This window comes from Drosophila bipectinata, chromosome XR (genome assembly GCF_030179905.1).
Source record: "Drosophila bipectinata strain 14024-0381.07 chromosome XR, DbipHiC1v2, whole genome shotgun sequence".
Lineage (NCBI taxonomy): Eukaryota > Metazoa > Arthropoda > Insecta > Diptera > Drosophilidae > Drosophila > Drosophila bipectinata.
The window spans coordinates 17,436,074-17,453,739 of record NC_091735.1 but is presented as its reverse complement, the minus strand read 5'-3'; the positions used below and the strand labels follow the sequence as shown (position 1 = coordinate 17,453,739).

The 17,666-nt window shown below is 40.9% G+C and overlaps 1 protein-coding gene across 3 annotated transcripts in view; it reads left to right on the top strand.

Annotated features, from left to right (window-relative positions):
• The window catches only part of LOC108123669 (Kv channel-interacting protein 4), a 68,210-nt gene that overhangs the window by 37,287 nt on the left and 13,257 nt on the right, over window positions 1-17,666 (top strand). For 2 of the 3 annotated variants that reach the window (XM_070282889.1, XM_070282890.1), the window contains exons 3-4: window positions 10,543-10,743; window positions 15,512-15,585. In XM_070282889.1, the coding sequence (XP_070138990.1) occupies window positions 10,543-10,743; window positions 15,512-15,585 (275 nt within the window). The remainder of the gene's footprint in view (window positions 1-10,542; window positions 10,744-15,511; window positions 15,586-17,666) is intronic. The other variant, XM_070282891.1, reaches the window with a different exon arrangement.

Sequence of the window (17,666 nt, the reverse complement as noted above, 5' to 3'; positions counted from 1 at the left end):
TTTCCGTACGAGTGCTAACCAGTTTGCAGTGCGGGTCAATTCATGGCCATGAATCCCCAGCTTTTGGCATGACCGCTATGGGTATCCTCCATGAATGTATATATATAGTATATATATATCCTTTTTTTTGGGTGCATCTTGAGGTTGACAGGCGAGAAAAACGCGGAAAAAACGCGCTTGCGGTCTCGTGGCTGTGTTTTTGTCGTCTGGACAAAATTTATGCATGGCACATCCTTTTTTCCCCCCAACAGTCCCCAACAATCCTGCTGCGGGTGGAGCCGGCCTTGAATAGGCTTTCTATTGAAAACCCATTAGTTCTAAAAGAATTCATATTTCTCTTCTCTTTTTTTGGGGGGGTTTTGAATCAAAAATTACGAGTTTGGTTAAAGGATTGGCAGGATGTTAGGATGAGACAGGTTTCAGCATGTTAAGACATGCTTGAATATGTTAAGACATGATATACTGGCTCCTTAGCCAATATCTTATACCTTTCTTATTAACTTTCTAAATTAAATTAAACATGTTAGGACATGCATGAACACGATTAAAAATGCTTGAACATGTTAGGGCATGATATATCTCTTATATTACCCCTTAGATTGACCCTCTTATGCTCTATCTTATAAATCATTAAAATTAAAAAGAATTATTTAAATTAAAAGTATGTTCAAGGCTGGACAGGATGTAAAGATCAGACAGGTTTCAACATGTTAATACTTGCTTAAATATTATATACTCTCTCTTTTATATTATACAAATTAATATTAAACATGTTAGGAAATGCTTGAACATGCTTAGAACAAGTTCTTCTTCTTGAACAAGTTAGGACATAATATACCTCTTATATTACCTCTTGGACTAACTCTCTTATTCTCTATTTGATTAATTTTCCAAATTCCATCAAAAAACAATGCCCAGCTTAAGGTCAAGTTATAATCCAAAGAAATCCCAAAAGAGTCCTTCAAAGGACTGGCCTAGCTTTTTTTGAAGAGCCTGGCATGCCATTGTTACTCTCGCAATTCGAATGATTCGATTTGATCCGAAAAGTCCTGAAAGCTTCCACTTAACCCTTTTGTGTGTGCTGTGTCTTGCATGATTAATTATGGAAATTGATGGACCGAAGGATGCTCTGCCCCCACTCTCTCCCCACTCTCTCTCCTCTTCGCATTGCAGTGATTGTTTACGGCTCAACTATGCGACCGAATCCTTCAAACAAAAAAAAAAAAAGAAAAGAAGGAGGTCCTGAGAAAAGTCCTGCTCATTCAGCCATCGAATCCTTGTAGCAGTTTCTTTTGTCAATTTGTTCGCCTTGAGCTTCAGCTCCTTCGTCCTGCTTCTGCTTCTTGCTCATTTTTTTTTTTGTGTTTTTCGCTTAGCTCTTCTTCATTCAGTATTTTTCTTTGCACCACTCCCTAGCCCCCTACCGCCCCGGTGGCAAAATGATGAGCTCAACATAAAAGTTGCATGGCTCATCCTGAAAATTGAATGCAGGAGCTGCTAAAGAGGAAATCAATATGGAACACAATATAATATTTGTTTGTCAGAGAGGGATGCTACCAGCTGAATGCTACACAGCGAGAAACAATGATAGCCAAAGGACTACGTAACTGTGCCATGCCTTATACATTTCTCGCAGTGTAGGCCACAATGGCGGAGGGGACAGTCGATGACAACAACGACTGGAAATCGAAACTCTCGAGTTAAATTGGAGAGCCAGAAGGCAGGAACTTTGCATTTCCCTCCGCCCCCCCCCCCACCCCCTCCACACTTGACTTTCTCCGCCCACAAGAGTCCCGTTATTTTTTTTCGGCTTTCTCGAAATGAGCGACGGATTTGCAGCTCTCGGTAGCCAAAGCGGCGCAAAAGTTTTATTGAAAAAGTTTGATGAATGACAAGTTGGCTTCCTGGCCAGAGCCATCCAGGCAGCCAGTGACTCCATAGTGGCAGTTACTCTCTCTCTCCACTAACCGCTGACCCCCTGACACATGATCCACACCCACCGACCGACCTATCTGCTTGTCCACCTGTCCCAACCACCAAAACAATTTCACATTCCGCACTCGACTCGCTGCCCGCCCCACTTGACAAATCGCCGGCTCGTGTTATCAAATGACATGACACTTAAATATTGTTTAAGGCCGCCCAACTTTAATTGAGTTTAAAACTCGGCAAATTGAATTAAAGTTTCCGCTTTCGGTGCGGGAGCCCACTTACTGGCGTTTATGGTTGGAGCTTTGAGTTTTTCATTTCATGGCTTTCACGTCCTTTCGATCTCATTGGGTGTTGATTTTTATTTCGACCTTGTCCCTAGCCCTGGCCCTGGTCCGGGCTGGAATTTCAATTGATTTCACTAAATAGTAGCATGGAAATACATGTTTAGACTTGTCTGGACATGTCTGGGCACATTATAGGACTTGATTTTTATTTATTTTTGTATTATCAATATCATTATTAGTAGATATTTCTTACTAAAACGTAAATTATTATTCAAAAGCTGAAAAGAAACTATGTTAGACTTGTTCGGACCTTTTTAGACATGTTCAAACTTGTCAAAAAATGCTAAGATTTGTTTTTTACTGGCTTATTCACTAATAATTAGCATTATTTGAAGTTATATCCTTAAACTATTATTACATAACATTTATTTATGTATTATTACATCGGGACATTACTGGGTTCTTTTTTTAGACATGTTTAGATTTGTCAGGACTTGTCCATATTTGTTCAAACTTGCTAAGATTCGATTTTGTTTTGAATAATTGAATTTAAATTTAATCATTAGATGTCATTTTTTAGTACACCGGTATAATTATGATTTTAAGAGTTAAAAGTTTCAAAAGGTCGTTTTTGGGGTTATATTTAGGCTTCTTCAGACATGTTTAGACATGCTAAGATTTGATTGTTTTTTGGTTTTTACATATGTAGTAGTATGAGCTTTCTAAAATGTTAGGTAATTATTCGATTATTATTTTTATGATAAATAGTCTAATTATTGTTTTATGATAATATAGCTTAGATAGCTATAGATAACTCTTCTATAGCTTTGAAGAGTTTATGAGCTCAAAGTCGATCAAGAACATTGCTGGGCTCTGTTAGACATTTTTTTTTTCTTCTTTTTTTTTAAATAAAAAGTATTATCCTTGAAAGTTATATCCTTGTACCACAACTACAAAGCTGTAATATTTTGAATACCCATTTAAAAGGTATATGTTTCTCAGATCTGTTAACTCTCTGATGGAATTAAGCTGCTTTCCTTGAGGGTGTTAACTTGAAACAAAATAATGCTGACTTTTTTGGCTTTGGTAATTGGCTTACTTCGCCTGATTTTTCCTGCTTCGTGGCTTCCGCTTCTTTCATGTTTATCCACCACTTTGTTTTGGTTTTCTTCACACACATACATACATACATATATAGTTAAGGATATATAAGGATATGTTTTTTCGCCTTCACTGCCTCTGGCTGCATTTTATTGTCCTGTCCTTTGCCATCGCCTCATGGTTTTTTGCTCCACTCGGTGGCCTCTTATCCGCCGGGCAGCTCAATCAGTGTATTCATCTCCTTTTGGCTCGTCCTGTCCTTCGTCCTTAGTCCTTTTGGCCAACGTTTTGTTTGCCTTGCCCTGCCCTGCCCTGCCCTGCCTTGGCTTGGCGTGGCTTGCCTGTTTCTGCGCTTTAATGCACTTCATAATTTCTTCATTATGCCACGCCCACACTTGCCACAGCCCACCTCCCTCCCCTTCCCCCGTATGGAAGGTAATTGAATTCGTTGTCTGCATTTTGTGGTCGCTTCATTTTGTGCACTTGATGCTCTTATTTTTCCTTTAGTCCTTTGCTCCTGTCGTGTCCTGGCTTTAATTATAATTTCATTATTTGTTGTTTGTTTGCCAGCTTCTGCTGCTTATTGCATATAATTTTTAATGGCCACCGCGATGTTTTAAGTGCAGTTGGTCCTTTGAGAGCAGCTTACCCACTGACACGCCCCCCTCGTCCTCGGTTGGCGGCTTTATTCGGCATGTCTCCTTGCAACTGGCTTCTTGGCACACTTTCGCTGAGAATGCGGCGGCAAGGATGCCTAGGGATACCCTATGAATGGAGTAGGTTTGGTTTTTAAAAAAATAATATTTATTATTTAAGAAGTTTATTTTAGTTTCCATTAACGATTTAAGGCTTTTTTTAGTATTCGAAATAATTCAGAAAATTTAACCGCCCCTAAAAGTAAGCCATAGTTTTTCGAGCTTTCATAATGTTAAGTAATCTCCTCCTGAAGTCCCCATTTCCCAGGGCATCGCTAGCTTGTATCCTTTTCGGCCCAGATCCCTGGAGCTTCGTGTGGGGCATACAAGGATGCGTTCAAGTGTCAGGGCCTGCCGCATTTTAATTTATTTAAGCGAATAAATGATTAAAGTGCAGTTTGGGTCTCGCCCGGAAATTCACACTCGCACACCTTTTTCGGGGTGATGGGTAATGGCAGCGGGTGTGTGTGTAGTATGTGTGTTTATCTGTTCGAGTGCAGGAATAGGGCCGCCAATTTACTGGCCATTGTTCGGCAACTCGAACTGGTGAACTTGCAACAATCGCGATTCGCGACCGCAGAAATGCGCAGCACAAGCTGCATACAAAAAGCAAAATGCAAAATACAAAAAGCACAAAACAAAAGCACCAGCAAAGACACTACAAAAGCCGAAAAAAAAGAAAAAAAAAAAGTTTTTTCATTAACCCACACCCTACACCCGCAGCCACAGATCTTGTCTTGCCACCAAATGCTGCAACAATGTGATGAGGAACATGGCACACACAAAGTTGCACTGCTTTCATTTTTCACTCTTTGTATGTATAGAGTGTATGGGATGTATGGGGTGTATGGGGTGTATGGTGCATGGTGCATGGGGGATTTTGTGGCTGCCACACGGAGCGAAGAAGCAAAAAATTATACGAAATTAAATGAGATAAGTGTCGGAGCATTGTCTGTTGCGGCAAAGTTGCAGTCCAACTTTTTATGCCCCGCCGACGTCTTTTTCTTTTTGTAGCTTAGTTCTACATCGTCCATGTGTGGATAAATCGGTTTTTAGTGGGATTTCTTGGCCAAAAGAGAAAAATGGGGCGGCTAGAAAAAGTACATAATTCTTTATAGAATAAACTATTTCCCAGGCTAAGCCCAGAAAATGAAAATCCAGTGGCATTTCGAGAGGCTTAAGGAGCTTACCGAGCATTAAAAAATACATAAATAAAATTCAGTTGCAGTTGCAGTTGCAGGAATATTTAAACAAAGTCGAAAATTCTAGTTATTATGATATTAAGAAGTTCAAAGGACCTTTAGTCCTTGCTATTGATTGATTGGAAATGTGGTTCGAATGGCTCGAGAGCTCATCTTTAAAGGACCCAGACGCATGTCTCTGGAGGACGATGCGTCCATAAACCCTCAATGGCCGGCATAAAATTTAATTCTCTTCAGCTGTCTGAAGCTCTCGAGTATTCAAACATCTCGTTTATTTGTCGGTTTGTCGATCAAAAAACCCAAAAAAAGAAAGTAAAACTCAGAAAGAAAGCGGAAAACCCGGAGAGATAAAAAGAAAAGCTGTAAAAGCAGCCAAAGGCATTTCGAGATACTTTACGGTGCATGTTTATTTGAGTGTGTGTATGAGTGTGTGTGAGTATGTGTGTTAGTATCTGTGAATGGCTCGATTCGATTGAGTGCGCATCTTCAAAGGCGTGTGCCTTCCGTCTTCTCCTCCAAACCGAGCCTGCAAGCCTGCAAGCCGCCACTCCCTCCAAACACACAGACACATAATAAACATATAAGCTTTCTTTTTAATACCCTTGCAGAGGGTATTATAATTTTGAAACGCAGTGAAGATTTTTTATTATTTCTATTTTTGAAAAAATAATAAGACATACCAACATTCATAAGAATCCTACAAGGATTGGGAAAGATATAGCCATCACTGTACATATAGCCAACAATCCTTCAGGGGAAAACCCCATTTTCAAGGAGTCCCATCAGAAAAATGGACAAAAAATCTTAAAAATATTTTGTCTCAGGATTTTGATGCGTATCGGTGGAGAATCGATCCACAAATCGTTTAAGATACTCCGCTTGAGAATCGGATCAGGATTGGGGAAGATATAGCCATCACTGTGGGCCCTATAGGGGAAATCGCCATTTCCAAGGGAATTTTTCCATCAGAAAAATGGACAAAAAATCAAAAAAATATTTTGTCTCAGGATCGGATCGGATCCGGATTGGGGAAGATATAGCCTGTGGGCCATAGAGGGAGTATATCCCATAGCTACCTGAACAATCGGAATAATGTGTGGTTTTTGGTAAAAAAAAAATTGAAAATAGAAGATTTTGTAAAGTTTCGTATTCGAAAAAGTTGGTTTTATAATAAAATTTTAATAGGGATCTACTATATGTACATGCGATATTTTCGAATCCAATCTTAACCGCAAGGGTATATATCTTCGACTCCACCCGAAGTTAGCTTTCCTTTCTTGTTTTTTTATTAATTTGCACTTTAATAGTTGTGGGGGCAAAGGGGCGTGGCTGATGGGAAGCAAACATTTGGAAAAACTGCCATTGCTGCCACTTATCGACATGCCGCACACTTGAAATTGAACGAAAGCAAATATTTTTAGTGCAACAGCAACAACAACAACAACAACAACAGCAGATGCAACACCCAACTAATAAAAACCAATGCCACGCCCCTAGGCAACAAAAAAGAGGGAGGCAACAGAAGCCGGGGTTGCGGTTTTTTGAATTCCATATCTACAGTGGTAGTCATAGTGACTAAGGGAAGTGGGTTTTTAACAATGGGTTTCTGGCTTAAAAATTAAATTTAAATTAGTTGCATTATAGATTTCTTAATTTTAGTTATATATTTTAATATTTTTTATTTAATATTTTAATCTTAAAAAACCAGTTAGAAGCTTGCTTCTTCGCAAATCTAACCACCTTTGGCTTCAAATGTATAAATATTTTCATAAAATATGATTTTCTTGGTGGCACAACTATAATACTGTTGCAGCCAGCTGTGGCAGAGTGTGTTGCATACAAAAATATTTGCACTAGGTTGCCGGCTGCTGCTGTCGCTGCTGCCACTGCTGTTGCAGCGGAAACGGAAACATGACACCTGCGCAGCCACACACATACTGGCAGTAAAGGAGGGGGGGTGGTGTCCAAACAAACCCAAACCGAGTCGAGATAAACAGGAACTTATTATGCGAACTCATGCCAGGTGGTTGGGGGGTTGGGGGGTTGGTGGGAGGGGTGCAACTGCCACTGCCACTGCAACGCACAACAACTGCAAGTGGCTCGGTTGTTCTGTGCTCTATCTGAAATTACACTGACAACAATGGCAATGGACACCACCCCCTACCCCCTCCTCCAAAGCCAACCCTTCGGAAAACCCCAAATGTCCCGCCACTGTCAGGCTCTTGTTTATTGTTATGTTTGCCAATTGCCTGGTCCTGGTCTGGACCACGCCTTCCGCCCACACCAAATGAGGCATGTGTTTTCACACCTTGACCTCAGGCGGGTGGGGGGCGATTGAGAGATGCTCTCGAAGGGGATAATACCTATCCATGGTATATAGGTTTATAATATATCCTTTTTTTTTTGTCTAAAAACCCAAAAAAGTGTCAAAGATTGATGACTATTCTTTGACAGCTAATACTAATCAGCTCTATAATAAATCTCTATTATCTGTTAGGATGCATGCTGGGAGTGCAGGGCATGCAAAAAAAAGTGTTGCCTACTGTTGGGCGCTGCAGCTTGTCCTTTTTTTTCTGTTTGTTGCAAAACAGCTGTCGCAGCATCATCAGTGACAACAATTTTGTTTGTCTCGCAAATAATTTAGACATTTAGGTGGAAATTCGGGGTTTTAGTGCCGCGTGGCATCTGATAATAAAGCGTGAAAATGCGAAAAACACACCGAGGCTGTGAAATAAAGTGAAAATGGGGCCCAAGAAGGAAATGGAAACGGAAGGCAGGACAGGACAGGACAGGGGCCGCCCCAAGAGGGTGGGAATAAATAACAAAGATGGAAGTAAAATTAAGGGGAAAAACTTTTGGTAAATTAAAGCCAAACAAACCGACAAAATGCCAGCTGCACATGAATATATATTAGAATTAATGCATTTCGTCAACATTTTGCTCACAATGTGAGAAAAAGATGCCAGCAGAGACATAAAACTCATACAAGGGACTCGTCTGCCAGAGACTCTCGGCGTATTCTGGAGAATGCAAATCCACTCGAGTGTAACGACAAAGGAAAAAAACAAAAAAAAAAGAAAGAATTCATGAAAATGGGTAGAAGAAATAAAATGGAAACCATAAACAGACAAAGTGTCTCCCCAGCCAAGGGGAACGATGCCCGAAAGTATTTCACATTAAAGTAAATTAGTTAAATTAACTAGAAATGGTTAGAAGACTGTCTTCTGGATAAGGAATGGAATATCTTTAGTGCTCAGACTTGACTCAGATTTTCTTATAATTTTCATTTGTCATTTGGAAGAATCCTTTGTGGGATTCCATTTTTTTGATTGAATTTCTGCCTCAAGTGTTGGCCAACAGATATGAAATAAAATATATAAACTCATGGCCAAAATGAAAATGGGGGCCATAAGCCAGCTAGAAAATTAAAAACTAGCGCCAAAGGCAACGACAACTGCATGCCTTAGTCCTGGTGCTGGGGAAGCTTGGCTCTTAGTCGCATTGGGCATGGCCAACAATTCAACGCCCTCTATGCCAGGCCAACCAGCCAGAACCCTTCCCTTCCCTTCCCTTTCCCATCCTTGATGCATGTTTTCATGCATTTTTAAGCAGCCATTTGTCAAGCGCGTGAGCTCCAAACTCACCAAAAATGCTCTGTGTGCCGAGCAGGTTGAGTCCAACACTTGAAAAATAGGCATTACAAACTATAGAATTTGAGAAAAATGATTAGGAATTATTTGATTTTTATTAAGGACCAAAAGTCATTGGATGTACCGGGTATCTCTATAACTAAAGCATGCTTTTTACAAAAAATATAATATTTGCTATTTATTGTTTTGTTTTTTATTTAATAATGTTTAATATTGTTTTTTTTTAACAATATTTTAAAAGGTATTACTTATTTAAAAGTTTTCTACAAGAAACAAAAAGTATGAGGCAGTACTGAGTATGAAACATTGACCTAAGCATGCTTTTCTTCAAAGCATGCTTTTTATAAAGAACTACGTCCTTTAATAGTTTTAAAATCAAATTTCAAAAAGGTTTATAGAAAATATTGGACGTCTATTATAAAGATATATAAAGAAAATAAAGGGTAGCACACATTCAGAATCCTTGACTTAAGCATGCTTTTTCTCGAGGCATGCTTTGCATAAATAATGAACTATGAATTTTTATATTATATCCCAACTATAGACTAATTTTTCCAAGTGTATGCGTGTGTGTACGTGTTCCAAAAGGTGTCTATGTGTGAGCAAGTGTGGGGGTAAAACTTTTAATTAACTAAAATTGAGGTGCCTCAGCCACAAAGAATTTTTTTTTTTTTTTTTTGACGCTGAACACTGAACCCTGAAAGGAAACCACGCCGAAGTCAAAGTCAGACCAGCAAAAAAAAAAAAACTCAAGAGCCTTTTTACCTTTTTTTTTTTTTTGGAGAGGCAGGCAGTCTGCCAACCTCTGATAACCCCCCTTGACACGTCTACCCGCCTATCCAGTTGGCTCGAAAAAGCGAAAACTTTCGACAGGCAAAGTACAAGATACTTAAGGCAACTGGCAAGTCAATTCAAACACTTCCAGCGACTCAACAGATCAAAATCGCGTGTGTCGTTTTCGGTGAAGGCTCAAGCCAAGGGGGAGCCATGGGGGAGGAGGGGCTGGGAAGGCACTACCTAAAAAGCCATACTAGAACATGGCCCGAAGGCAGGCAGAGCCAAGAACATACATATTCTGGCAGTGGAGGTTGCGGCACACCAGCAGCGGCTGCTTTAAATTCAAGTTGTGCTTTTCTAAGCAAATATCAAAACGAAAAAGAAGTATTCTTAACTCAGAACTCCATTTATTATTGTCGTTTGGTGGCCATTATTGGCAAAACTCAATGGAAATCGCATTCGAATTCCATAACTTCTTTCGTCTTTCTGTTGATGTCCTCCATTAGGGATTGGGTTGTGGGTTTCCCTCACTGGGTAGTACGGCGACTTGCCTGCTTGGCGACCTCTTCTCCAACTGGTGCATCGACTTCCTCATCGACCAGTAGCCGATACACTTGCAGGCAACTTCAATGTCCAGTACCTGGCGAAGAACCACCATCAATGTTGTCTTCACCATCTTGGAAGGTTGTCGTTAATTTTTTATATGAATTTTGTTGAAACTTTTTCTCAAAAATTATTGGATAGTTTGGATTATTAGTTACTTTGGACTTTGGGGTGTCCGATGGGTTGTGTGTTTGAGTTGAAAATGACTGGGAAACGAGGGAAGCTCTAGGAACTAAACAGCCAGGCCTACTTTGCATCCATTTAACTAATCCAAATTTCTTTAAAACCTTTCTTGCAGATTCGGAACTAGAGGAGTTTGAAACACCGGCCAGGTACAGGCCCGACTCGCTAAGTGCCCTCAGTCGGGCCACCCGATTCACGGAGGACGAGATCAAACGAATTTATAGGGGATTCAAGGCCGAGTGCCCCACTGGCGTCGTCAAGGAGGATACCTTCAAAGTGATCTACTCTCAGTTCTTCCCACAGGGAGGTTCGTGCGGTACAGTATAATTTGTTTCGTTAACATTTCTGACTTGATTAGTGATTTACTAACGCCTGCCCTTACTGTATTGTTACTGCTCTAATCTGCATCTGCGCGATAACGATATCGATAGCTAGCTAACAATATCGATAGCGATTGATCACAAACACGAACTAATCAGAAAAAACAGTCATCCCACCACCACCACAACAACAACTAATAGCCCATCGAGTAGTTCGAGTTGCTACATTGCCGATCTAGATTTACGATCATGATCACGATCACGATTTGATATATCGATCTCGATGTGTGTTCTGTGTTCCAGTTATCGTGTCTTTAAATGTTAATTGTTATATAACTTTAGTGCATAGTACTTGGTTGTGTTTATGTTTGATGTTTGGTGTTTATGTTTATGTTGCTTGTGTGAGAGTGTGTTTGAGTTTGTCTTATAATCCTGACCCCTGACCCCGAAACTTTATTTTATTGATTTTCTTCTTCAACTAAGAGTCTTGTTGAAATTTTAAAGTATTCTCCTTTAAATTTGATCTCCCAGTTTTTTGTTTTCCACACTTTACGAAGGCTTCTTCGATTTTGTTGGTTGAAGCGCCATATTGTCTCGAAGGACCATCGAAAAAAAAAACCGGAATCGAAATGGAAATGAAATTAAAGCCCTAGCACAGGCTCTGGCAGGGCTGCGATTAGTCGAAGGACCACAAAACAAATGGCAATTGGCTGGAGATTTCCCAGCGCCATTCTCTGGTTCTCTGATTTTTTGGAGCACTTATCCAATCCTCCTCCTCTGCTGGCCAGAAAGTCAACTCCAAGTCGAAAGCCATTGATAAAAATGTATGACCCCCTGGGCCGTAGCCCCAAAGAGTTAAAGAAAAAAATAATAATGGGAAGGAAAGGGAGGAAGACGACCAAGACGAGGAGGAAGGATACTGATGCTAATGACGATGTTGGGCCACATTCAGGAGGGCAGAAAGGCGACTCTTTGTTTGCCGGCCCTTGGCTTGTAAAAATATGAAATGCAGAAAGCAAATTAGCAAAAAAAAAAGTATAAAAAGCAAAATCATGTTTCACAACTCGCGCGCTCTTCTGTGGGGCCGCCGCCGACGCCGTCGTGGTGGAAGGATGCTGACGCAGCCAAGGGGGCGTGGCAGTCAAGCCACCCACTTGACCTCGTTTGAACAACAAGTGAATTCTGGTCTCTTTTTTTTTTTTCATTCGTTTTGGCTTTCTGGGTTTCGTGCTTGTGCAAAAATTTACATTTATATCTGGAAAAGCTGGAACTGAAGATGAGACTGAGACTGAGGCGACTCTCGGAAGGGTCAGAGAGGCTAAAAGGGTATGAATTCCGCCAGTGACCATCCACTAACTGAATTGCTGATAGATTACTGGCAAGGGTTGTAATAAGGGGCTGGCAAGGGATGTCAAAAAAACGTGAACAGAAAAGTTTGCCAGAAAAGGTAAATTAGCAAATTGCAAGCCAAAAGTATGGGGGGGGGGGGGGGGAGACTTTTGTCCATTTTTAGAACAGGGCCCTCAGGGGGATTACAAGGCTTTATTTTAAGCGGAAAAAGGCTTTACTAATCATGGGAAGTAGGCATGATTTGTGCAACAGACTTCCTTGTAACAGGACTAGAAAGGGTTAAGGCTCTAGAGGAGTATCGGGTATCATACAGGCGTGCTTTCTTGAGGTCATAAATTGCCAGTGCTTTCAGAATACACATGTTTAGACGCTGAATTATTATAATAAACCTATTTTGAGGGGGGAACAATAATGGGCTGGATATGTCGGGGCAGGACCAGGACCAGGGACAGGGACTGGGACAGGGAGGATCTCGGCGCCGTCATTGACGGCCGGAAACAGAAACAGAAATTCGAAATAAGAAATTCCCAGTAAACATGGAACTTATTTCCTGCCCCTCACCGACTCCTCCTCCACTACCACCACCTCCTCTACCTCCTCCACCACCTCCTCCTCCACCACCCCCTCTCAATCTCTCTTATTCTTCATCATGTCTGCCGTTATCTGATGAAAAATAAATAATGAAATCATTTTTTATTTTGATAAGCTGCTTTGCCCCCCCCACCTCCCTCCCCCCACACACCACCGCCATGAACACATACAGAGGAAAAAAAAACCCATCATCAAAGTTGGTGATTTATCACATTTTTCCCCACTCTTCCGCACCTCCTCCCTTCTCTGTATTTTTTTTTGTTTCTCCAACAGACTCCAGCCCTGGGGTTTCTTGGCAAATTTCTGCGCAAATTTTATAACAATTTTTACATGGCACATTTGCAGTCATTTTTGATTTGTTCCTGCGAAAAAAAGAAAAAAAAAAATGCGAGAAGCGAGCGATTTCCTGGAAGCAGATGCCATCTTTTGCCATTCAGCTTTGACCTTGCTTAGCCTCCTGCCCCTGGGTGTGGCATTCTGCGTCATGCGTCATAAAAACACATTAAGCATCAAACGACGACAATAAATTTGGACAAATAAATTTATACACTTGCTCGGTACGTGAGAGCTCGTCTTTAAAGCCAAATGGTAGCTGGCAGTTTTTTCGGAAGAGTTTCGGAAGAGGACTCTATGGGGCCTTGAAGGAAATGATAATAGTTCGGGGAATTCGATGGAAAATATGGAAAAAAGCAATAATGACCAAAAAAAAGCATGCTTTTTATCTTGCAGAGACTATATCTCGGTCAATATTTGTTTGATTCTTGAAAGATATGACTTAAATTATGTGTATTTATACTATTTATTATTCTGCCTAAAAACATAGAAAGAAAATTCGAGAAAATGAATTTTTGAAAATTTATCTGAAGAAGCCACTTTGAAATTTGGAAAAGGCATGGAAAGAGTAATCTTAGAGAAGGCTATATCTTTGTCAATATTAGTCAGATTCTTATAAGGTATGGTTTGTAGGTTTGGTTTGTGGATAGATTCTTTACCATTTTACAATAAAACATAGAAAGGAAGTTTTGGTCCTTCAAGCAAAGACTTTGGAAAAAGCATGCTTTTTATCTTGCAAAGACTTGGTCAATATGAGACCGATTATTAAGCGGAATACCTTAAATGATTTGTAGATACATTTTCCATTAATCAGCATTATAATCTAGAGACAAACTTTTTCATTGGATTCCCTGAGGTTTCTCTTGGAGAATCCCTTGAAAATTTGGTTCTAGATTGTAGATTCTAGAACCAGGACTCTTTTTCAAGGAAAAGTCCTGCCCACAATTGAATTATCAACTGGCAACTGTAAATGCAAGAAAATGCGTCAATAGCCCCGCGAACTTTCGCTTTCACTTTCACTTTATGGCAGCGAAATTCGAGGCAAGGCTCGGCAATCGGATTTTCTGGGCATCAGGCCGGGCTCTCCGAATGGCAATTGATGCGATTTTATGTACTGGCTCTCGCCAAAGAGGTGTAAACGTTGCCAAGAGCATAAACCCCAAAAAAAAAGTTCGACATCAGCAACAGCAACAGGGGCAGGAGCAGAAGCAGGACCAGGACGAGGACCAGGACCAGGACGAGGACGAGGGAAAAAGCAACATAAGGTCGTAAACATAAACGCGAATCGTAAAAAAAAAAGTGAAAGAGCACATGGGTGGGGTTGGGAGGCGAGTGCAATAATCAAAACGTTATGTGATGGCCAAATAAAGAAATTTTTTTAGACGATGTGGGAGGGGCAAGGACATAGCCAGGACACTAAGTGCGCTAAGTGCTCTTGGCAAAAGTCAGATGCAAGATAACAACAACGCGGGTGAAAGTCCCCACGAACTGGGTTCGACTGGGCCGACTCCCCCGGCTCTGCCATGCTGTGCCATGTGTGTGTTTGAGGGGAATTTTCGGTTGAAATAAAAACACCAAAGATATAGCCTTCTTCAAGGCTCCCTCCTTCTGGCAAGGACTCTCATAATAAATAGTTGATAGAAAACACAAAAAAAAAACACACCTTAGATGATAAAATTCCAAAGGAAAATATCCACGGTACATGGCCCGGCGTTGAACTCCTTCTGGGAATTGAAAACTGCTTCTCGAGAGCAGTGAGTGCCTGGGGAAAGTTGGGAGAAAGCGCGGAGAAAGTGGAGAAAAGAGAGCCAGAGCTTATCAGTAGACGCAGGAGACACTCGCATAATTAGTTGCAAACTGAAGCAGGTCCTCCCTCTCTCGAGAATAACTTGGGGAGTCCCGCAAATGTTTCACAAAAACAAAAAATTGTTGACTTTCTCTTTTCGCTTCTCAGATAAATGGAAGAAGGAAAGGCCAACGGAAAACACGGAAAAACTTTTGCGGTTGACTGAAAACTGAAAGAAAAGCGAAAGTGAAAGTTTTCCAAGACGAGGACTAGGACAAGGACTGAGACTGAGACAGGGACTGGGACTGGGACTGGGGACCCACATAAAAGTTGTCACCGAAAAGTCCAAAAACTTATATCTCTATTCCGGCCAACTATCGAGCCATTATCGCTTTTGGTTCACTGAAAGAAATTAATTAATAGTTTATTTTAAATAATATTTATATTAATATTTATATTCCTTATAATTTTGTGAGCATGTAGCGTGTGTGTGTGGCTTATAGAATTAATTATTTTAAATTTTAAACCAAAAAGTTAATCGCTTCTGTTGAGACCTAATTGGTCAACTTTTGCCAGCTTGCAGTTTTCTGCTGGAATTCTCTCATTTAACGCTCTTCTTCTCTTGTTTTCATTCAACCAAACAACAACCAACAACAACAATAATAAAATGGACAACGTACAACAACAAACCACAACAAAAATAGCCAATCCAACCCTATACGCACACTATGTATTTAATACACTGGATCAGGATCACAGCGGCATTGTCAGCTTCGAGGTGAGTGGCCCATATATCCTTATACCCATACCCAGTTCTTATCCTGTTTGTTTTTTGTCCTTGTCCTGTAAGCCTTTTGTAAAACGTATTAACTTGGCTGTAAAGGTATATTGGGAGTCCCATTAAGAGCCACAAAGCGTCCCGAAAATATTCTCCCTAAGGAAGTAGTGGCTGGGAAATTAATCCATTACCAGGAATAGTCTTTCAAGCAATGTTTGTGGCAGTGATGAGCAGTCTTTTTTTGGTTAAATTAGACTTCAAAATATGTATTTGTTTTCTAAAGGAATCCTAATTATATATCCCCCTAGAAAATCTATAAAAATTATCTATAAGTCTCTTTCTAGAGCCTCATCACTATTCCTTATTTTTGCTCAAATTCCGCTTCAAGGACAGTGGCCAGAGACGCCATCAGATATGTAATGGGAAACATTCGGGCAGCTCATTTCCGTGTGTTCAGAGTCCTCTAATGCGAAATGGCAATTGGGATTGGGTCATCGACCAGCTGGAGGAGGAAATTGAGAAATTGTCTCACGACTCGAGTCTCAGCAGCAATCCTACAACAATATGTGGCATCAAGGCAGGACAACCTAATGACAGGACATTTGTTGTCCTCATCGTTAAAGACCTGTTGCTTTCAAGGTCATTCAGGGTTGCATCTCTTGATTGTTTATCGAAGCTTTTGCCCGATAACCAGCTACTATCGTTATCGATAATTAATCTTTGGCTCACAAATGCGTAGATTTCGAGTGCGGGCACGAACAGTTCTATTTAATTTACTCAGTGAGCCTCTTAATGTCCAGACGATGATGTGGCAGAACAAACAGAAAATGTTGAGGTCACCCAATGAGTGGGTGGTCTGGTCTGGGTGGGAGGCTTACTCGAGGCAGGAGACAGGCAGGCAGTACGATGAAGCAGACTTAAGTACAATGAAATTACGTTAGACGTTTTAAGTATAAAATATGGCCGACAGCCGAGTCGAGTTGTGTTGGCATAGGTTTTGGTTAGAGGTGGTGGTGGTGGTGGTATACACTGCGAGAAAAACTCGACAGCCCTTGGATTCCCTTGCTCCTAACTGCCAGCTTCAATTAGTGGCTGGCCAGGCCGGCATTCCCGCCGTGCAGCTAAGAAGCAAAAGTTGTGTGGCATCGTCAGTCTCTAAATGAAGCTGATTTAGTTGGGAGGTCCTGGAGGTGGCGCCAAATGATGCTGCAAAATGCCAAAAAAAAAAAAGAAAAGGAAAACCAAAGAAATAACTAAGGAAGACAGGCAACAACAAAAACAGTTAAGAGCCAAGGGTCGCAGGATCTGGGTACTGTGGGTACTTCTTCTTCTCGGCCTGGTAAGCGCATTTAGTTACGGTTTATTAGTGACAGCAGCCAAGGAGTCGAGAACAAAGGCTGGTGGACTCCGGACTTGGAGAATCAAGAAACAGGTCCCTTCCAGATAGATGCTTAAGCGCTCTATTAACTGCCGCAGCACAAAAGTTGTAATAAGCAAAGTACACAACCTTCCAGCATAATCGGCTTTGGCACCAACGCAGGGAGGGGATGGGGGTATGGACCCCCCATCTTCACCCCTAAAGGACCCCTTAAAGTTTTGGGTACTTCGGAGGAGAGTGAATTCAAATTGAGCTGAAAAGCAATTAAATGCCGGAAAATGTTTGGTAATAGATGAAGGAAAATAGATGCAAGCTAGATGATAGGGAAATAATAATGTCCTAAGAACTCTGATAAGTAGCAACCATTCTTTGGAATTTAAATAGATTTTCAAGAATTTAATGAAGCTATTGCCATAATTTATGAATAGTTTCTGAAGCTTCCACCCAGCTGCTATTTTCCCACTGTTCCCTGGCTTCTGTTGTGCACTTTCGCTGCGGGGCTAAAAGTGCGGATTGCAATCAACCGAGAAAAGCAGAAAGGGGGGGTCATCTCCCACTACCACTCCCACTCCCCAAAAAATAATGCGCAAAAATTCAGAAATCAAAGTGAAATGTCTCGAAATTGATATAAAATGGCGGGGGCGGTTGGGATGGGGTTGGGATGTTGGGAAATTCGCGTGTTTCGCTGCTGTCGCCTGTCATT